Source organism: Parus major, chromosome 6 (assembly GCF_001522545.3).
Source record: "Parus major isolate Abel chromosome 6, Parus_major1.1, whole genome shotgun sequence".
NCBI lineage: Eukaryota > Metazoa > Chordata > Aves > Passeriformes > Paridae > Parus > Parus major.
The window spans coordinates 25,322,497-25,344,785 of record NC_031775.1 but is presented as its reverse complement, the minus strand read 5'-3'; the positions used below and the strand labels follow the sequence as shown (position 1 = coordinate 25,344,785).

The 22,289-nt window shown below is 40.1% G+C and overlaps 1 protein-coding gene across 1 annotated transcript; it reads right to left on the bottom strand.

Annotated features, from left to right (window-relative positions):
* Positions 1-195: 195 nt before the first annotated feature.
* On the bottom strand, positions 196-21,846 carry ACSL5 (acyl-CoA synthetase long chain family member 5). Its single transcript, XM_015632984.3, has 21 exons — positions 21,693-21,846; positions 12,555-12,740; positions 11,928-12,036; positions 11,237-11,301; positions 11,056-11,157; positions 10,643-10,742; positions 9,316-9,494; positions 8,644-8,676; positions 8,403-8,454; positions 7,798-7,871; positions 7,284-7,361; positions 6,932-7,066; positions 6,342-6,476; positions 6,168-6,263; positions 5,582-5,654; positions 4,721-4,809; positions 4,523-4,639; positions 3,935-4,078; positions 2,913-3,014; positions 2,466-2,537; positions 196-2,073 (listed from the first exon to the last, which is right to left on the bottom strand). The coding sequence occupies exons 2-21, from the start codon at positions 12,708-12,710 to the stop codon at positions 1,933-1,935; spliced, it is 2,052 nt and encodes a 683-aa protein (XP_015488470.1). The 5' UTR covers positions 12,711-12,740; positions 21,693-21,846; the 3' UTR covers positions 196-1,932.
* Between the last annotated feature and the right edge of the window lie 443 nt (positions 21,847-22,289).

Sequence of the window (22,289 nt, the reverse complement as noted above, 5' to 3'; positions counted from 1 at the left end):
TAAATGTCTCAAAATGCAGCAGGTGCTTTTGTTATCTCTAGTGTAGAGTTACTTGTCAGCCAGGTTGAGAGTTTTTAAAAATCAGTTCATGTGGCAGAAGTGGCACACAAGAGACCAATATAAGACCAATTTGTACTTGAATTGTGATATGGTTTTATTGTTGAGGCAGTGCCATTCACCCTCCAAACACATCTGTGCAGAGAAGCATCTCTGTTTATTGTATCAACAAAAATACATTCCAGGTACTGCAGCTGGTGGCATCACAGGATTCAGCCTCGAGTTTCTGCAGATCTCAGTTGCACTGGATTTACTTTTCCCAACTAACTTACTCATTTTTGTGTCCAAAACCAGTTCTGGGATACATTTCTTCCCTGGTTTGTTTTTTTTTTCATACCCAGTCTCACCTGGGGAAAATTATATAAAGCCACCACTGACTTCCATGTCACATTGCTGTAAGGAAAGCATAGGAAAAATAAGCAACATCTTTGCATGCAGTTTCAGAGACTTAGAAGCCTTTATAGCCTCACATTTCTGACAAGCACAGTAAGTGACAATGGCTACCTGAAGATGTCAAGGTCTTTGGGCCCAGACTAGAAACAAAATTGGGCCAGTTGTTTTTACTAGTCAAAGCTAGAGCTGCCTAACAGCAGGGGGGGATCTTTTGATAAATCTTGCTTTCATTTTGGGATAGCTGACCAAGAGCATTAGGAGGGAGAGGAAAGGCCACTAGCTGTCTGAACAAGACAGGGAAGACAATTCCACAGACAGAGAATTGCTCTAGGAAAGCCATGTATCCATCTTCCCCATGTTGCATCCTTTTTAGCACTGCCTTTTGAGCTGCTAGAGCTGACTTTTGAAGGGACAGGGAGGAGCTCAGCAGAAACAGCACAGACTGATGGAAGTCATAAGAAAGTTCTCATCTTGTAAATCATTTTCTAAAGCAGCAGCTTAACACAAGAAAATCTCTCATCTCGTGTGGTAAATTCATTGTTTCAGCTCAGCCTAAGCTGAAGACAAGGAAAAGAAAGTTGGGTAGAAGAGCACCTAGACTACAGGAGCAAATCTGGACTACACTATCTTATTGCCTCATGGCTGGAGCTGTGGCTGACCAGTGACAGCATAGGCAACAAGTTCATGTTCTGCAGCAGTTGTGTTCTAGCTGCACCCATACAGAGCCTGGCAGCTGACAATGTGGTTACAGCATAGCCACAAGGAATTCACACAGGCTTTAGTTTGATTTTGTAGTCTCAATTTATTGTATCCTGTATCCTTAGGATTGACAGCTAAAGTTTTACACTTATTAGCGTCAAATTCATAAGTGTAAAGGCTTTAACACTGCCATTTCATTTGAAAATGTGCAAAAGCTGATCCAGTGCCTCCTAAAGAATAAACTGTGTTTGCTGTAGACATTTGTATTTTGCAAACCAGTTGATACCAGATTACTCGTTTTCATTATAAACGACTTGTACCATGTGGTCCAGGACTAGGAACAGGAAATTCACTTCTGTGTTTGCTAAACAGATGTTAGCATGAATTCATACTGAGTTCAGTCTGATTGCAGATCAATCCACAACAGGTCACAGCAGCTCAAATAGTTTCAGCAGGAAAATAAGATTTGTTTTTGACAGTCAGAAGTGCATAGAGCTGTCTTTTAAAGGCTGAGGTTCTTGCATGTTTTTGCATTTCAGTCACAGTGCAAGCAAGATGAAAGTTCTGGCTTTGCCTAGACAGTTGAAGCTCAGTCCCACACGATGTTAACACTGCTGGTTGTTAGTTATACAACAGCCATCTTCATCCACAAGTCATTTTTCTCAGGTACTAGAAACAAATATATTTAAGTTCCTGTTCCCCTCCACTCAAGCCTGTTTTGACCATAGGCCATGTAGTGTCACAGATTTAGCTACTCCATGCAGTCTAAATGAAACTGGCCATTTATTCCTGAGTAGATGAATAGAGAGCCTCAATCTCCTTCTGGAAGTATTTCACAAGGTCTCCTCGCTTTGCCTTCAGTGTTGGTGTCAAGAGACCATTTTCTACAGAGAACAGTTCTGTGTGGATGTACAGGTCTTTAACCTATTAAAAGAAAACAATTTAGTACATGATGCATAATTAGAAGACAAACAACAGTTCTTCCCAGCTTCCTTGGGGAAGAATTCAGTCCCAGGAGATCCAGTAATTAATCTTTTTTTGGCTGTCCACATCAAGAGGGTGAATTCCACAACAGCCCCTGAAGGCTATTTTGGACCTCCACTTGATCTCTTGGCAATTGTTCCTGTTGCCCTTGACAGGCCCTGGTCTCTTGGTGCAGAGACAGGCAGGCAATGTTTCACTGGCTGCTTCAATTGGGTGGCTGGGGCAGCTGCCTCAGGGCCCCTCCTGGCACAGCAGTAGCAGGAATGAAGACTTCCCAGCCACTGTGTTAGCAATACAGGTGCTAGTGACAAACAGGATTTGAAAGCACTCACTTGTTCAAAGGATTTAAGGCCAGCCTCTCTCCCCAGTCTGATCATGTCTTCTAAAATAGCTTTCTTCACTGCCTAGAAGAAACACAGCAGAAGCAGAGTGGGTAAAGCTGTCATTCTGTAATTGCAGCTCAAAACCATAACCATTTGCCCAGTCAGGGAGAACTGAGGATGGCAAGAATACAGATTTCAACATTCAGGATTTCTCATATTAAGGCCACCACAAAGTCATGTCTATCTCCTCACTGGTAAAGAAGCAGCGATAGCTCTTGAGACAAAAAACAGCTATACTGAGTTCCAGTTTTTGCTGTAAGGCTGCTTGCATGACTCACCCAGCATTAAACCAGTTCAAATTACTGAAAAGAGGTGGATGGAACAAAGTCAGAGCAATGTAGGAGTGAACTTGGAATTAAATATTGTCTCTAACCCACTAAACACAAAGCCACTCACAGGGTTTTTGCAGAGCTCTTCAAAGGAACCTTTTACTCCCAGTTTTGCTGCAAATTCTGGAAGCATCTCAGCATCAGGAACCACTATACCTATTAGAAAAGACTGAAAACAAGTGGAAATAGTCAGGCTGAGACTAAGATAAGGCATACTAAATGTCTTTGTGAGCTTGCTTGTGGGCAGTGTTTCTATGACAAGTCACATGTACATCTCCATGCATTATCAGAGTTTCAAAGGTAGCTGTGAGGATTTCCAAGTCACTGAGAGTTGTGACAGCAGTAATTGAAGTACTGACACAATTTGATATGTGTGCTGAATGATCCAGCAATTACTTTTGGCTAGTTTACAGATTGGAAGACTGGCCTCTGCTAGCATAGGTAACACCTCAGTGGCAAAGGAATGGGGAAATGCTTCTGTTGTGCAGAAAGGCTGAGAAAATTTGGGTTATTCAGCCTGGAGAATGTTCCAGGAAGACTTTTCTGTGGCCTTTCAAAACTAAAAAGGTGCTTGGAAGAAGGATAGGGACAAATTTTTAGTAGAGCTTGTGGCAATAAGATAAGAGGTAATGGTTTTAAACTATAAGATAGTAAATTTATGTTAAATACTGGGAATTTTTTTAAAGTGTGAGGGTGGTGAAAGAATGGCAGAGGTTGCCCAGAGAGGTGGGAAATGCCCCATCCCTAGAAATATTCAGTGTCAGGCTGAATGGGGTTCTGAACAACCTAATCCAGTTGAAGATGTCCCTGCTTATTGCAGGGGCTACTATTCTGTGAATCTAAACTGCACAGAGCTGACCTGACATACTAATCCCACACAAACACATAATTAGCCTTTACCCAGCTTGCAACAATGCCAATTGTCACTTGGGAAGTCTATAGGTCTGAGAACATCTTCCTATAAACACAGCTCTCTTAGGAACAGATTTTGTTCAAGGACTCTTGTGCATGCATACATTTGTGCCCTGATCATCCAGAACTTGTTGTGGGAGAAAGTCTTTCAGGATACTCATTCCTAACATTACTTACCCTCAGACTTTCCCCATGTACAAAGACCTGGGCTACAGGAGCACTTCCAATATAGACATTTTCTATCTTCTCTGGAGCAATGTATTCTCCTTGTGCAAGTTTAAATATATTCTTCTTTCTATCAATGATCTTCAGTGTTCCATTCTAAAAGTTAAAAGTGGAGGTCAGTAGTTTGAGTCACTGTCTTGCTTATATGAGAGAAGATAAACAGGCGTTGTTTTGTTTTATGAAAGACACATCTGGAACTAGTCTAGCAACCATATACTGGTCTTTGGTTTCTCCAGACAGAAGGGTTTGTCTAATTTCTCCAGTTACTTCAGGACATGATTAGACAGCTCTTTTATTCTCCTCTGACAGAAACCAGGACACCATGTTATATCAGTTCTACACTGAAGAATAGTCTTAACTACGGGCCTAGCAGGTGTTATTTGATATCTTGTAACCTAATTGGTCTTTGGAGCTTTGCCTGGAGTTACCTAGTGAATTTACTGCGTAGAGATTTTTATCCTAGAATTCCACCTTCAGAGATTACTGTGAAATAACAGGAGTTCACATGCAAGAGATGATTTGTATTAAGCAGCTACTCACTGGCAACCATTTCCCTATGTCTCCAGTGTGGAGCCAGCCATCTTTATCAATTGCTTCAGCTGTCTTCTCAGGGTCTTTCAGATAACCCTTGAACACATTTGGTCCTTTAATGCAGACCTATAGCAAGTAGACAACACTGTTAGTCACCAAGTGTTATGTTTCAGTATTTTCCTGACATGCACAGGAGATGGTACCTACCTCGCCTTCATTGTTAGAAGAGAAGTAGCTCATTTCTTCCACATCATCTAGTTTTATGATATTACAAGCCAGAGGGGCTCCAACATGGCCTAAGAGAGAAAAAACAAAACAAAAGACAAAACAAAAAACCAATTTAAAAAAGACTGTAGTGATAGTAGACACTTACTGGGTTTGTTCACTGCTTTAACAGGAATCAGTATTGTTTAAAGGAGTCTGGCATCAAATGTTCAAGCAAGTTGTTGCAATGCCATTTTCAGACAGTTAATGTAGGACAAATATCAGGTAAGTCTTGATGCTTAGAGCATTACTGGTGTAATCAACCACACCAGCCACAAACCACTAATGCCTCCTCAGGAGCCCCTCTCATAGATCCTGGTGTTCATTTGCATTTCATCCTCATTATGCTCTGCAGTTACTGTGTTGACAAAGATGGTGACTTGAGTCTGAATTTACAATCTAGTGCTGCTAAGATAAAAGTTAAATCTTCAAGATCCTTCAGGAAAATAGTCAAGTATCATGTCTAATATTTTGAGTAAAATATGTCATTTAGGAGACTAGTTTCTTAAGTTTCTTAAGGCCATTTAAGAAGTCCCTATCCAGTTTGCTCAGCTCTCCCTATTCCTTTTGTATATTCTGGGACAAAGTCTAAACTGACCTATGACACTTTATATTGGGGTTCCTCATCTAGCTGAGTCAAGAATTTTAGTACCTATTAAGCAGACAGGTGACTGTTGCTACCAAGAATCACTTTGAGTACCCATGATTTAATTTTCATTAAACTAAAAGCATTAGAGCACCTAGGTTTGAGTGCCCTTTTAAGTGGACATCTCTGGGAGACTTCACAAGTCTCAGCTCCCATACCTGTTGTCCAGTCTCCAGGCATTGAGAAAGTGGATCCAGCTGAGCATTCAGTCTGGCCATAACCTTCAAAGATCTGTGCAAGAAAGGATGAGTATTCCTTGAACATCAAGTCCTTGGTGTGAAAGGCCTCTTTCAACTGTGCCCATGCTCAAGCCTTCTTAGGAAGGAAGCCAAAACAACCTTTGCCTTTAGGATATCTTGATCTTATTGGTGTAACCAGATGTCAAAGTTCACCTATCCAAACTTTGCTTTGGTCACCTCGATTTCTGTTCTCAAATGTGCTACACAGGGAGCTCATTGATTGTCAGAAAAAGCCACAGAACTCAGCTGCTTTGAGTGCTGCATGTTCCTATTTCTGCTGCTGTCTTCTCAGAGCCTACAGCATAGATTTTTGGTGGTGTAGTTTGAAGTGGGCCCTGCAGAAATTTTTTTCCTGTTATGGTTAACTCACATGAAGCATTCTGTAAATGCCCAAGACTGACAGCATTTTCCCCAGGAAAAAGCTGAGCTGGACCCCAGCTGTATCACTGGTCACTCATTTGTGCATAGTCAAACAGGGCTTACTTTAAAAGAAAACTCAGCTTACCTGACAGCCTAATGCTGCTCTAAGAAATGTCAGGACAGAGGGAGATATAGGGGCTGCACCTGTCACCATGATACGCACTCTTCCACCCATGTTTTCCTACAAGAGAAAAAGAAGCCATCAGATCCTCCAATATTACATTCCATAGCTCCCTCACACTTGGAATAAACAACTTACCTGAACTTTTTTGAAGACAACCTTGTCCCAGATGCTGTCATTTCGAATGATGCCCTGTTTTATTTCAGCCATCTTCATAAACACAGCAAATTTTAACAGGAATTGCTTTACTGGGGTGTTTGCACCACTCTGGATCTACAATGAAAAGCACCAGTGACTCTTGGATTTGACTCACATCTGTACATCTCATTCTTGCCTTTTTAAAAGGCACCAAATCTTACTTCAATGTTCTAGAGTCTGTCTTCACCACTGCAGTGTCTAGAAGGTGACCCAAAAGACAGTACTAATTCCTGTTACTGCTGAAACACTACAGCCATAGCTTTGAGGAACAGGGATCCTGTTAGCCTTGCATTTTATTCATTTGCATTACAAAAGTACACAAAGTTTTTTGTCTCTTAACAGCAACAAACTTAGCCCAGTCATGACTGGAGACATTGTCCTTACACTCCTAGAACTCTTTCCATCTCCTCAGAAAGGATTCTAAAAAATTCTTCCTGCTAAGGAGTAATTAACTTGTGGTGATGTTATGACATATTCAATATTATTTTGTATTTGTATGCTTGCTTGGATAGCTAAAATTGTTCACTTACCTTGTCATATATTCTATTGAGCAGTCTTGGTACAACTGGAAATAACGTTGGCTTCAAGGTTTTCATGTCATCTGTTAGCAGCCTGATATCTCCTTGGAAGAAGCCTACTTTTGCTCCACAGCTGTATATGACAGTCTAAAAATGGACCAGACCAACCTTAGTCAAGAATAATTCCTAGCTTCACTAGCCTTAATTATTAGTCTGTGAAAAGCAGCATAATTTCCAATGCCCAGTTATTATGTGAATAGGCTTTGAGGACATACAGATTCCTAATATATCTTTTACTATAATTCAATTTATAAAAGCTCAGCTATATATATATATATATATATATATATGTATGTACACATACCTGTACAACTCTCTCAAACATGTGAGCCAAAGGAAGATAGGAAATGGCAACATCTGAACTTGAACACTCAATTGTGTTCTAGAGGGAAAAGAAGTAGATTAGCATTTTTTATGCCTGCTTGAGTTACTTTTAAGTAGAAAGTAAATCAAATTTGGATCAATTTGAGTACTTTAAGACAGACACTTCCAATGAATGAAGCAACTCAGGCTCATCCATCACCTCCTCAAGATTTGCAGCTGTCACTCAGCCACACTAAATCAAAATCAGTTTTATGTTTTGGCAAGACTTGACATAGATGGTTTAGTACTCTTGATGTTTAGGACTGACTCATTCTAGAATAACTTCTATGTAGAAGTCCTTGTTCAATTCAAACCAAGTTAGTTTCTTGCAGTAGTATTGTCTCATTGAAAAGGGACACTTAGGAAAGCATCAATTTCTAGGAGTGAATGGTTTACAGAAAATGCTCACATTAAAGCTGGTTTCGTGACTGAGGGACATCTGCAGAGCAGCTTACCTCTGTGCATCTAAGGAAGGCAGCAGCATTTGAAACAACATTCTCATGTGTCAGCATGGCTCCTTTAGGGTTACCTTTGGAGAGATCAAACAAGTTGAACTGTGGCTCTGATTGCTTCTGCTGGCAGTTTCCCATGTCTTGTTTGGCTCAGTTTGAGCTATCTCAGTACTAGGCTCAGCCCCAGCAGTCATAAGAGATCACAAATATGCCCCATCTGGAGTGCTTTCAGTTTTGGATATTACATAAAGGAGATAGCTACTGAAACAGCAGAGCAATTGGGAGTAGCATAGAGAATGCTGAAACAAGATTTTTGTTTTAGCCCCTGTGGATCAAAATACACAGTTGAACAACCAATCTCTTGATCATTAAGGCTGCATTTTCCATAGGGTAAGACAACATGAATTTGGCTTTTCTTGCCCCCAGTTCTAAGAAGCTTTATTGTAGTGCACTTGTAGTGACAGTATCCCAAGTAAAACTACAAGAGCAGTTTGGCATTGCTCTAATTTACTGGTTTACTTCCATATTCTTGGGAGTTTTTTATTTTTGGGCAGGGAAGCTGCATGGGGAGGCTCTTTCAGTGGGGAAGCATCACTACAAATTCTTACCTGTGGTTCCACTTGTAAAACACACAACAGAAAGATCTTCAGGCTTAGGAGGCTAGAGAGAAAAAGCCACATAAAGTCAGTGTGAGGATTATGATCTGACAGTACTTAAATTCCTAAATGTGATGAATCAGGAATTCTGGTTCACAAAAAAATCTGCCAGCCTTCTCTACTAGCAGCATAGCAAGAGGTCTTTCCAGAGACTAGTTTTACAAGTCTATAGCTGTTTCACAGAGATACTTACAACTGGTTCTCTGATGTTGTTTCTTCCCAGCTCCTGTGTTAGAGAAAAAACACAGCTTAACAGATGTGCACAATAGGTGAATAGATAATTGCATTTCAAATGCAACACCTGTTTTACTACTTTGCCTCTTGATAGTCTTGTCTCATTCAAGCAGAAACCTCTTCCTGAATCCAATACACATAACTCTGAAAAACTGTCTGCTGCAAGTGTGGAGAGGAGACATTTGAATGTGTGGAAAGTGATCAGAACTACTTAAGGAATTTGGAAGTCCTGAATGGAGAGGTTTCCTTTTATTTGACATAGGCCACATCTCTTTACACATATTCAAGCTTAAACCTAGTATTGGGATGTCTAAGCAGCCAGTAATTTGCACTTACAGTTCCAATTAGACTCAACTGCCAGCTTAGAAGTCTGATAAATCGTGTTACAACAGTATCACAAATTAAGCTAAGCAAGTCTCGGCTGTTCACAACACATGGGCACAGCTTTAATCACGGGTTTGAACTCTGACACTCTGTTTAGCTAAAGATATCAAGTTTCAAAATGACTGCTCATCAAGATGTCAGGTACAGGCATGGCAACTGGGTAATGGTTACATTAAAGTGTCATTGCTGTCGCAGAAGATCAAGATGTTTAGCTGGTAAAGTATTACAGAAGCCTTTAGCCACCTACCTCAACTTCCTGCAGTGACAGAATTTCAATCCCCACTTTAGCTCCTCTGTCCTTGAGCTCTTTATCAAAGAGATCCATGAGAACAATAATCTTCAGACATGGGGTCTTTTTTTCCTCACAGTTCTTAAGCAAGACCTCTGCCTTCGCAGGCGTGTCACAGATCACCACGCCTATGTCAGCTACAGAAAAGAAATTATCAGAGGTTTATTTAGAAGACACAAAGCCAGTGACAGCTCAGCAGCACACTTAGAACATAACATTGGTTTGGTGCCATTTGCATTTGTTCATATGGATTCAGAGGCTGGCTTACAGTGCTAAGAATGTTCTTCCTACCATGCTCAACTGATTGGGCAAACCTGACATTCTGGCAAGATAAAGTGAGGGCAAATGCTGAGGAGCTGAAGAGAAATATCTTCTCTCACAGTAAAGATGGGCATTGAAACTTTTGGTAATGCCATGATACTGTCTAGGTTTAGCCATCTTCCTTAAATCTAAAGAAATTAAGGCCCAATTGAAAGAGGTAGCTAAAGTTCTTGAGTCCATACTTCAGCTTCCCTGCAGATGCAGTTATAAAAGCCTTTTCCTTTAAATCAGCACAGGAACTGGATTTGCCTGAGCCTGCCAGTTCCCAGTTAGACTGATAAATCACAGCTGTGTAATCCCAAAACAAGACCAGTTTCCAAGGTTTACCACCATAACTGTTGAAGTGATTTTGCTTGGCAAATTATGTTTATGGGATGGATCCCAGACCACTGTAACAATGGTGGATATTTATTTCCCTCATAACTCTCCTAAGACTGGGGGAAGAAATAAATCTGAAGATTTATTTAACTTCCTTGCCAGTTTCTTCCATGATGGCCTGCTAGATGTTGTAGAACATGCAATAACCAGTAAACTGATTTAGGCATATCTTTACCCTTCCCTCCTCCACTCTTTTCATCCTACAACTTTAAATCAGACACGCACATCTAGTCTTAATTTACATGCAAGTCTGTCTGCATTGTCTAATTGTTTGGCAGTGTGGGAGTTCAAGATTGCAAAATCTCAAATAACGAATAGTTGAGCACTCTGATTGCAGAATGGTCCACAAGATCTAGCAGGTCCTTCAGTGGTCTTGCAATCAACACTAGAAGACATAGGAAGCCCACTGGATTCTTCCAGGCTGAAGAATGAACCATATGCACTGCAAAACAGCTTCACTAAAAAATTGTCTATAAGAGCGGTAGGTTAAAGCTACCCTGATTCTTGCAAATTCCCTTGAACTTAGCCCTCCCTAAACAAAGTTTCCTAGAAAAATCTTTATGTAAGAATGGAAGTCAATATTTACCTTTGTTAACAATATATACAATGGCCTCTGGTCCCAGAGTGTCATAGAGAGGAACAGCAACCATTGAATAGGTGTAGCAGGCATACTCTGAAATGATCCACTGAAGAGAGAAAAGAGCACAGCTAAGGAAAATGAGAAGCCCTCAGTACAGGATTGCCTACACACTTCCTACAGCTTGACTAGCCCATGCACATGGCAGTGGGGGGCTGTGGAAGGAGCACATCTGTGAGAATGAGAGTTGTGAGAGGTCATTGTATGCTTGGAATAATTATGTGCTCAGTCAATAAAAAGGGAATTGGGAAGGAAGAAGTTGTGATTGTTCCTTATGTGGCCTGAAGTTATTTAAATACAAACTCTCCTCTCACCCCAAGGTGTTTGATTAGTGTAGGAAAGAATACACAATTGTTGCTTACCTCTGGCCTATTCTGAGCAAAAATGCCAATAAACTGGTTTGATGATGGTTGGCATCCTTTTTGCAGAAGCCCTGATCCCAGGTATTTAGTTCTGTCCGAAACCTGCAAGATAGTTATTCCCCCACTTTAGTGTTACAAGGCAGTATCCCAAATTAATTCATCTGTCATTTACATTACTCACCTGTTTATATGTCAGCCACTGATAAGGTTGCTTGGGTTTCCTGTAACCTAGACAGTCACCATTTCCTAATGAAAGAGTTCAGAAAAGCATTTCAAAGCTCAGTAGTGAAGCTGCATAACACTACAATAGAAACACTTAAAGTGGGAGATGTTTTCTGTCAGACTTTCAGGTAATTGCATGGAGAGCAGGTCAGTATCCATAGTTAAGCACTTTGCCCAAACCAAGATTTTAAGACTGTTAGCTTTATCCTTACAAGCAATACTTCTAATATCTGGTGATATTTTTTCCATTGCACAACCCCTGTGAGGTTGAAATTGCTTGCATGGTTAGGCTTTTGAAGTGATGTGCACAAATTCATATCTGTTGTAAACAGGCAGTAATTTCACAGGAAAACTCACATCATAAGACAAAGGAGAGGTGTTTCCCCCCCCGAAGTTCCTCTGATGCTTTGTATCTGCTGACTCTTGACTGAACTCTACCATCTTCAGCTTCTGATGTTTGTTCCTGCCCAGTCTGCCAAATAAGACTAATGCTAAATTGGGACAGGGAGAAATACGATCACTTGTCTCTCCACCCCACAGAAGAGCTTTTGCTAACCTGCATTATTACCACAGCCAAGACACAAGGATCTTGGAAAAAAAATTCATTTACTTGTGATAGACAAGTGCTAACTACCAGATTCAGAGCTTACCAGAAATATTCACTCCTCTCTGGAAAACTTCATACAGGGTTTTAGCATCTTCAAAGTAATAAGAAACCAGGTTATTATCTGTCAAGACTGCACCTCTTCTGGCTCCTCCCTAGGAACAGAGCATGCTTATGAAATAGTGCAGAACAGAAAAAATGCCATTCTCTCAGCAATCCCCTTTAAAGCATTTCAATAGCATTGCATTGTTAGGGAAGTCTTTCTCGTTCCTGATTTTGATCAACTCAGTCATATGCAGAGGAATTTTCTAGATGGCCCACAGTAATGTTCAGTTACAGATTATTGAGAGGCCTTAACTGAGTGCTGCCACTTGCCTTATTACATGAAGTCTAGCACCAGTTTCAAAGCTGATGCAGTGAAAATACAGGAAAAGGTGACAGCCAAAGCCATCTGGTGAAAAGCACACCTGACCCTGCTTGGAGTGAGCTGCTGTTTCACATCTTAGCATCTTAAGACTTCCCTTTTCCCCACCACGCTCTTGAGTTGTACACCTGGGAGAGAAGGCTGTGCACATCGGACAGGAGAGTTTCCACTGACACCCAAGGTCAGAAAGGATCACTATTCAGATTAAGCTCCAAAACAGACCATGCCCACAAGCAGAGAAAGCATTACCTCAATTCCTATTGACTGCTTGTTCAAGTCAACAGGAGGTAAAAGGGGTTTTGGCCTGCTTATCACCCACAGGAAGATGACAGCTCCAAAAGCGATGAGACTGATCAGTGCTGGTGTTGGGAGCGGTGAGAACAATACTTGAAGTATCCAGATCATTGTGCTGGATCAGTGGAGCCAGAGTTGAACCTGAAACAAACAGGAGATTTAATAGACTTGAGGTAGAAGCTTTAATTACCTATGAGCCATGGTTACTTAAGTAGCTTGTTAAACAATACTGCAAATCATTTCAGCAGTTTGCCCCTGGAGAGTCCTGGTACAATATTGAAGCACACTTATGTAATGTTTTAAGCCTCTTAAGAGATCTTAAGTCACCTGTCCCCATAAATCTTAATCTATGCTACATCCACCTCCTCAAAAAGCTGAAGCCTAATGAAGTCAAACAAGGAACAGATTATTTCCATCCTTAAGTAAAACAAATCTGCCTGGAGAAAACCAGTATATAATTTCTGAAATCTATCTCCCCAAGTATAACCAAAAAGTGCCTATGGTTCAATGATGTGAATTGTGGAAGTAAGAAAACTCCACAATATTTTATGAGTCCATGAGGAAATAGTTTTGCTGAAATAGGAAGGGTATTATAATTGATAAATTATATGTTTGATACACCTACATATATGTCTGCAGGACAAACAGTATATTAATTTCCAGGTGTTTTTACTAGTCATGCTAGACAAATATTTCAGAAAGTGAGAGTGTGGTCAACCAAAAAATCTAGCACAAATCAAAACTATGAAAGTTGCTTTCCACTAGGAAGTGGTAACCTGGAAGTCAACATGTGCAATGGAAGTCTAGCTGGGAAATACAGAAACAATTCTGATGCTTGCATTCCCCAGGGTATCTTCTGTCAAGGGCAGGGAAGCAAAATCTAAGAATGAAGACTTTCTTATAGAAAGAGAGACCTGAGCTTTCTTCCTTAGAAACAAGTACTTTTATTTCCAAAATGTTCTGGTGTGTTTTAAGGTTGAATTGCCAAGAGAAAGGACTGCTTTTTGTCTGAATCAACTCATTAGCAACTTGTATTTGCTAGTGTCTAAAACTCTATGCAGGACACACCACCTCACACTTTGCAAGATGAATAACAACACTTTCAAAGTCCTTCATACAGAATCAAAGAAACTCCATCAGTAGATAATATGTCAGCTATCAACTAAATCCCTGTACAAGAAGAATACCAGGAGTCCTGACACAATGAATTCCAGTTATACTTTAGGTATAATTCCAATGAAGTTGAAGATATTTTACAAACTGATAGGAAGCTCAGACAGGACCAGAATCCAGAATTTGAGTCTCTGAGCCCAGACTGAGCATTTAGATTACCTATATCTGTTTTGCAGTTTTGTAGTTTCCAGTTGCAGTGTTAATCAGAAATCCTGATGTGTTCTCTGGAAAAAAAGTCATGCTTTGCCTGCTCAGTATCTGGATAAGAAAGGGTACCTCAGAGGCTTTTCAGCAAGTCCAAGATGCACATCACCTACATATCTGGAAAATACTAACTCCCTAGTCCTGTTTTCTACTCTAAACCTTAGTTGCCACATGTCCTTCAAACTCCTGACCTTTGTTTCGTGTACTGAGAGTCCAAAAAGATTGTGCTACAGCCAGAAAGGCAGCAACTGCCCTTGGGGCTCTCTACTGATGGGCAATTCCAGTCAGTGGGCATATTAAATCTATGGGAGCACAAACCTGTTTGTAGTACTGCGTATCACCAATCTTCCCACCCTTCCTTTGGGCCTTTACCAATTGAGCCTGGATTAAAAAAAAAAAAAGAAAAAAAGCAGAACCTAAATTCAGGTCTGCTGATCACATTTACATTCAGTACAAAGCTACTTAGCAGTTTAGGTATAGCACTGCTTGGGTTTGGAAGACTGAAGATTATTAATAAAGTGAATTTGGTGATCAGCTGCTCTTGACACTATATATATCTAGCCCATTAATGGAGCAGTCAGCAAGCAGCATTCTGAAGTGATTAAACTGCATCTGGTTTGTTGTTTATACTTCCTCTTTCATGAACATGAGCAAGACACTTTTTTATAGCATGAGTTCTGAGGCAGCTAAGTAGAGGCATCTCCATTCTTCATCATGAAAGGTTGGAGATAGGAACTTCATTCCTTTAGCTCAGAGCCCACTACTAAATCCAAGTGACAGAGCAAATCACATTTGCACCATTTGTATGTTGGAAGCTTTCTAGACTGACACATCTATTCTCATATCTTTTTAGAAGGATGCCAGAATACTCAAGTTAAAACTCCTGTCAATAATGATTATTAGCAATCAGTTTAGGCACTTTTCCAGTCTTCTCCCATGCCCTGGTGGCAAAAAGGAGTTTTCACTCAGTGCATTTCACATGACTCTTTCCTGCTCATGAACTTTTTCAATCAGCAATGAGAGAATAGAGCTATGTGGAGGTAACCAGAGAGACCACAGGCCTGTACAGCTGCACAGTTTTATTGGCTGAAGTGTGCTGTCATCTGCTTATTTTAATAGTTAAAAATCATCTTATTTTAAGATGATTTCCCAGAAACAATGAATGATTGGTTGTTTTTAGAGTATCATGCTAGAGGTAAGAAACAACAGTATTTTATTTATGGCACAAAGTCCTCTTTTTAAACTTATTTATATGGCTTACCATAAACACTGTCTGACAGATCAGAGCAGTTGTCACAAAAAGCTACTGTCTGTTACATGGACTTGTTTGACAGAAAATTTACTGAAGACACTTGTCTGACTTTTTGTGATAAGGATCAGAGAACCCAGTAACCCCAAATGCTCCATGCAGCAGTAGACAAGTCACCAAAAATTTTTCCATCAGGGTATTTTCCTGTTTTCACTGACTCCCATGCAAAGTAGTTTGTATCAAGACATCTAGGACTGAACACCAAGCCCTGAAGAATATGGTTTTTTTGCTTGAAGCAAAGAACTCAAAGTCCAGAGAGAACACCTAATCAAGAAATGATCATGAAACGCAGCAAAACTTTTGTCTTCAGGTTCTGAATTGATTCCACAAGTCTCTTGCATAAAAAGAAAGAAAGACCAGGCAGTAGTCTAATCCCATTGTAGCCCACCCAGCATCCCTGTAACTAGTCAAGGAGGGTTTTCAGTTATATTTGAATGACTTTTTAATTGAAAGAAAGACCTATTGACAAATTCTCTAAAGTCTGGGAAGTATTATATGCTCATTAGCTTCTAGGGTTTGGTGGGTGTTTTTAGTAACTGTCTTCATTAGCCCACTTACAGCCCTGACTGAGACTACATGTGCTGGACTTTGCATATACACCCTTTAAAGATAGAGACATTAGTGTTGTATAAAAAAACCCCCCACAGATTCACAAAAACACAGATCTAGATAATACGAAACAAAATGTGTTTTTTTTTCATATCTAAAAAACTATTTTCAATTCCCTTAATTAATAGAATAGTGACAGTGTTTTCTTTTACTTTCCAAGTGTTTCCACAAATGGGCTTTAGTCTCTTCTGTCAAAGCACATAGGGTGTGTTATTCCAGCTGTGTCAAGAGATTGTCAGCAAATTTGTCTCAATTCACAGAATTAAGCCAGTTGTTTCCTATGCTTAGAGCTTTTACTATTTGTCAATCCAAATTAGTAGCTACTAATTTATCACTTCTGGTATAATTCAAATGCCACTTCATCCTGCTGCCTTCAAAGCAGAAAAGCCAGAGAGAGTAGAGGAATTTGTACTTGATAGACCTTCCTGTCCATGCTAAGAGAATAGCTGCAGCCTAGATCTGTTCTATGGAACAGCTACAACCAGAGTTTAACACACAAATCCAAGTGCCCCTGCATACATAATACCTGATCTATAGCAACTTAGAGAAAACTCAGTGCAGAACAAGAAAAATCAGAGCATTTTGGACAGACACCAGCTTCTACTGCAGGGTAAGTGATCCCTTAAAAAGCTGCCTTTTTAAACATCAGAGGGGTCAGAGGTGAAGTGTCTGAAACCCCTGAGTTCTGACAGCTGAACTCCCATGGATACAAACTGCACAGGGTGTCTCAAACCACCTGTTAAGCCTCTTGTGCAATAAGATGCTGGACAGTTGAAAGTGTACTTAGGTTGTCTGCCCTGATCAATGGTCAGGGATAAGATGCACTAAACTCCAGAGTCAAAGGCTTAGTTTTTATCAGAAGAGATTACAGTGATACCATTTACAGCTTTGAGTTCAGGAGTACACATTCTCATTTCTACTGTACCTCCCCCTTTACAGTTATTCCATCATTACCTAGAAGGAATTAAAGTTATTCTCTATGCTCTCCATGTGAGGAGATTCTCCACTGTAAAATGGCTGATCTTTGTACTTTTTAATACATAAATACCAAGAAAAATCAGTGTGACCTCCACTGCAAGAGTTCATATGGACAACAAAGCAAGCCCTGATACTTGCACAATTTTGGAAGCAACAGTGTGCACTGCCTGGGAGAATGTCTTCTGGAGTTATGTATTTTGTATCAAGTTTGCCTAAGCTTTTGATGTGATCATGACATCTTTTTTTCTCAGGATTAGCAAGGTTACACTGGCTGTTTACAAGCAGGAAAAGTGGAGTACAGCCACCTACACTAGTTAGTTATTTAACCATCAGTAGCTCCCTCTTTCCATTTGCCTATGCAGTGCAGCTCTAGCCTGGTGTCATCCTGCAAATGTGAGCCAGTTCTTACTCCTTGGAAACTTTATATTACTCATTCCTTCTTAATGCAGCTGAAGGCTTGTGTTCCACAGGTTTAGGAACATCTAACTTTGAGCATCCAGAGAGAAGTTAAAGCACAAAAGCTTGGCAGTGACTTTTGAGTAGAGCCATGCAAAAAAATGAAGCCAAATACTCAGTAACCTGCGTTAAGCTCAGGATAGACTGCAGTGAGGCTTTGCTTTTAGAGTACCTCTTCAGAGAGTCAGAGCCAAACAGTTCAAGCACCCTTTGATCTTAGCTGAGAAACACTCTGCTAGAGGGTGGGAAAGGACGAGGCCTCAGTAACTTGCTTTCAGGAAATAAAGCGCTGCAGTTTCTAAGCATCACTGATGAAACCTATTGAATTCAAGCTTTCAGTATATTTAAATAGAAAGACCATTTTTTAAATAAGGAATTTTACTGTATTGGATATTACTGTCTCTCTGTCAGGAGGGCAATAACTTCATGACACTACTTAGTACTGAGTTATTTTCTTAGATAAATTGAAAAGCCAAGCTTTCGTGTAAAGATATCATCTTTATATCAGATTTTCTCCATGAAACTACCTACTCAGAAACATAATCAACTGACCTTTGAAGTTTTCAAGAATTTAAAATATAGTCAGTATTGCAGGTTCTGTTACTGTTTATCCTACTGGATAATACAGGTTCACTTCATGCAAAACATTCATGCATCAATACTATATTAATAGGTAGCTTTACATAGTGATAGGGCATGGTATTAAGAGCAAGGACTAAAACTTGAAAGTTCACATAGAACTCCTAAAAAAACTTGAATATTATCACTAGGCACCTTAGCCACATGGAGGAAAGGTAGCACTTAAAGTTTCTAGATACTAATGTCCATTACTCCATATTATCACAGCACTTCTATTATGAAGAACAAAGAACAAACACATATCTGAAATTAACTCAGCCCAAGGTCCACATTTAACTGATAGCACACTACCAGAGATTTCCTAGGAGGCTCCTGAAAAATTCATTATCTTGAACCCTGCATCTAATCACTGCACTTGCACACTGGATTTAGTAAAGCCCATGTGTGTAACAACAAGCAAACTCATGAGCAATAAAACAAATACAGTAGAACTTCATTACTCACACAGAAAATATGGCACTGCACATATAGAGATGAGAATTAGTGGGTAAAGGCACCTGCCATTTTGAATATAGGGTAGGAAATAAACCTCTTCTCCTTAAGTAAAAGGCAGCCTTAGTAGCACAAAACCAACACCACTTAGGTGACAATCACGTTAAAACTACAGCCGTTTTCCTCTCCCCAGTTTAAATAAATCAGCAAGCAGAAAAGCACGTTGGGAGGGAACTTTAAAGGGGAAGAACTTGCATGGGGGAAACTAGAGTGACTAAAAAACAAAAAACAAAAAACTCCAGCAACCCACCCACAAAAGAGAGTCATTGAGATTTTTTGTTTGTTAATGAAAACAGCTTGAAGTAGATCTAAATGAATTGCAAACAAAAACATTATGAAATTATACTTATATTTTATTATTTCTAATCTGTTTGTTATTATCTTCCCTATGTATTAAGCTGTATTCTCAACAATAGCAATTTTGTCTCTATAGCTGCATATATGTTAAGGTGAGCAGAGCTTTGTAGCTTGTAATACCAACAAAATGTTTTGACTACAGCATTTCTCTTATACTGCTGCAATGGACTTGGTGGTGAGCTGGATTTCTGCTGATGGTTTTATTTTATTTGGTTTAGGTGTTAGGTTTCTTGTTGGTGTTGTTGGGTTTTTTCATTTTTTTTTTATTTTTCAAAATCTACCTAGTTCTTTCTGTTCTGTTCTAGACATATATAGGTGTAATTATTTGTACAAGGTAAGAGTGAATCATGTTCCAGACTTCAGTTTTGTTTCCTGCTATGTCAGGGATTTTTTTTTTTATGATTTCACAGCTTCATTTCTTTGTTTAAAAGTTTATGGCTGTTGCAGTTTCCCTTTTTCTCTTCAATGCTTGTCTAATATAACTGGAATTTTGCAGTGGGTTTGGAGGGATGGGAAGACAGCAACTTTACCTATCTCTCTTCTTTATTACCTTAACCACAGATTTTAGAATTGTTTTGTCCACTTAGGAGTTCCCTATGTGACAGTTTTCCTATGCTGCATGATTTAATCTGCTTAGCTAGACAAAATATAAAGCTGAGATAGAATTAACTCAGAATGTACCTTGCATCCAAAATACAAACCTGTACTGGACCTTGGCTTTCTAAAACACATAGCCCCTACTAATTGCAATTGTGTTTTTATTGCTGCTGTAAACTTTATATTCAGGTAGACCTAATTTATATGCAGTTGTGGCATTATTTAGCCATGTAGGTATCTTTTAGGGAAACTGAGGGTTGATTCACTGATTTTCCTGTAAGCTGAGCATGAAAAAAAAATAGCTTTCTCTTCATGAAACTCCTCTGCCTTTGACTGTGCCTTCCCAGACCTGTTCCTGTGGTATTTCCAAGAAGCTGAGCTTCAGCTTTAATAGTGCCTGTCAGGGGACATTTGTGCTTATAGAAAGGAGACAGGGCCAGGCTCCCAGCCTAGCCAGTTCCATTATCACCCACTCTGTGTGCCTCTCTTAGCAATTTCCCCTTCACATATCTGGCCTCTGGCTGTTATTTTTCCAGAAGCAAGAGAAGAAGCAGTGAGTTTGCCCTGTCATTGGTCAGCTGCTGGGTAGCAGTGCTGTGTATCTCAGGTGCATTGACTGCTGCAGGGTGGGAGAACATCCCCACAGCACGGTCCTACCTGGCCTGCCAGGAGCCCAGAATGTGATGCAGAGCTCCATGAGCTGGAAAGGCTACACTCCATTGCTTGGGCTCAGTGGGTGTCACAGTTCCAACATAAATTGCATTAAAGGATGCACACAGGAAAGCTTCTCCTTAATGATCATTTCTGTTCAGTGCTCATAAATTAGAATACTGCTGACACCCTTACCCTTACATAACAAGTGACATGCAAATGTTGAGGCTTTTAATTTTTCATAAATGATCTGAATAAACTCCAGATTTTTGAAAGGCACAGATTTTTTTTTTGCTAGTAATTTTCTGTCAAAACACAAAGCAGAGTTATGAATCCCAGCCTTTACTTCTCTTTGTGCATGTATATAAAATTTACACCTGCATCCCTCGTACCCTTTAGTGACTTAAGGTGAGCAGCAGGTAGCTTATGTATATGGGGAGTTCAAGTTGTTTCCTTTCTGTTGTCACTGTCAAAGAAGTTTTGCATATGGCACAACATTAGCTTTTGTTACCCAAAGATGCCAAAAGAACCTTTCTACATATAGCAAATAGCAAAGGATGTAAACAAATTAAAGGAAAGCACTGGCTCCATATACTATTTTCTCTGTTGTCCCTTCAAAACTTGGATTTAAATTTTGTGAGTCTGTGGGAGTTGTGAGCTTACTTTATTTGGATTATTTTTGAATTCCAGTTTGTTCTCTTAATGCTATAAACAGTAATTCTTTATTGTTCTGTTCTACTTTTCAAGGGCCATATCTGGCTTTGTAAAGCAGAATAACTTCATTGAAACACAAATTATCTTCTCAGACTACAAGTGTCTTCCTCAAAGAGGAAAGGAGGTATGGATAGGAGATGGGCTTAGGACTTGGAAGAGCAGCATGTTTTTTGCCAGTTCTCTTGCTTGCAGCTTGATTTCAGGTTGATCTTTGTCTCCACCATCCTCTCTGTACACAAGCAAGAGCTTGGAGAAGGCTCCATCTCTACAGCTGGAACAAGAAGTTGTGCCAAGGCAATGGCAACAGTCTGGTGCACCATACCCCATGATATGGGCTCTTAAACCATTACAAAAAGCATTATATCTAGTTTATATGTTCTTAGGGAGTAAGATGGATTCTATTGTATTAAATGTTGCCAATAAGCTTGTGCATATAAGTGATCTAGCATATTGCAACCTTCTACTGCTTGTGACGCTGTGAAAACAAATATTCTTATATTTTTGGAACCTGGTTTAAACATTAGTCTGAATGGGAGCCTGGCACTGCTACTTTGTGCACTGTATCTTTAAATAGGCATAACTAACAAACTGATAAGAAAATGGTTTCAGCCTGCACTGTAGACAGGTTTCAACTTCCAGCCAGTCTATAGCAACAGGGAATGTTCAGGTGGCTGCTCTCATTCAGGCTGTGATTTCCCTGTATGCCACCCCTGAGCCCGGACTTGTTTCTTTAATAACATGCAGCCAGTTATGCAGCTGCTGCCTTTAACAGCACACAAGGTGATAAGAAGGGTGCATTGGATCCAGGTATTGCAGCAAATTGAGGTTATTATTCCACTTGGGGTACTTCTCTGCAGGAGCAGGAAGCCCAGTACTCGGGAAACACAGGCTCTGACTAGGAGGGATTTGCTTACCTTCCTTCAGTGCTGGAGGAGGGTGGAGGGGCTGATACAGCTTGCTTCTTTTGCTGCTTTACAACTCCCAGGGGGTGTTCTAGGCTTGGTTCTTCCCCAGCTCCAGTGGTGCTTTCCTAGCTCCCGTGGCAGGACTAAGCCCCGAATCATCAGAGTGTGGCTTTAATAAACAGGTAACACTGCACCCAGGTAACCTTTGAACCTGCCTTGCAACAGGTTCAAAGGTAAAAAAAAAAAAAATAAAAAATTATTCCTGATCAAATATAAAGAGCAATTTTGGCTGGTTAGAAATGTTAAACATACAAGTCTTGCACAACGGCGTTAGAAGAGAGCAGCTCATTGTGAAAACTAACCCCAGCCCCGTGAAAGCTGCAGCCCTGGCTTTTTCATAGGGCTCTCATTTACTCCAGTGCACACAAGACACTGAATTAGTCTTGCTCCACCGAGAAAAGGTGCCTCTAAAATTGCACTTTGAGCAAGAAGACATATTCCAATATTTTTCAGCAGATGCTTTGTGTAGAGTCCAGTCCTTGGCACATCCAGCTGCTGAGGCATGGCTTTCCCTTGCAGCTCCAGGGGTCTGTGAAGCAGCCACTC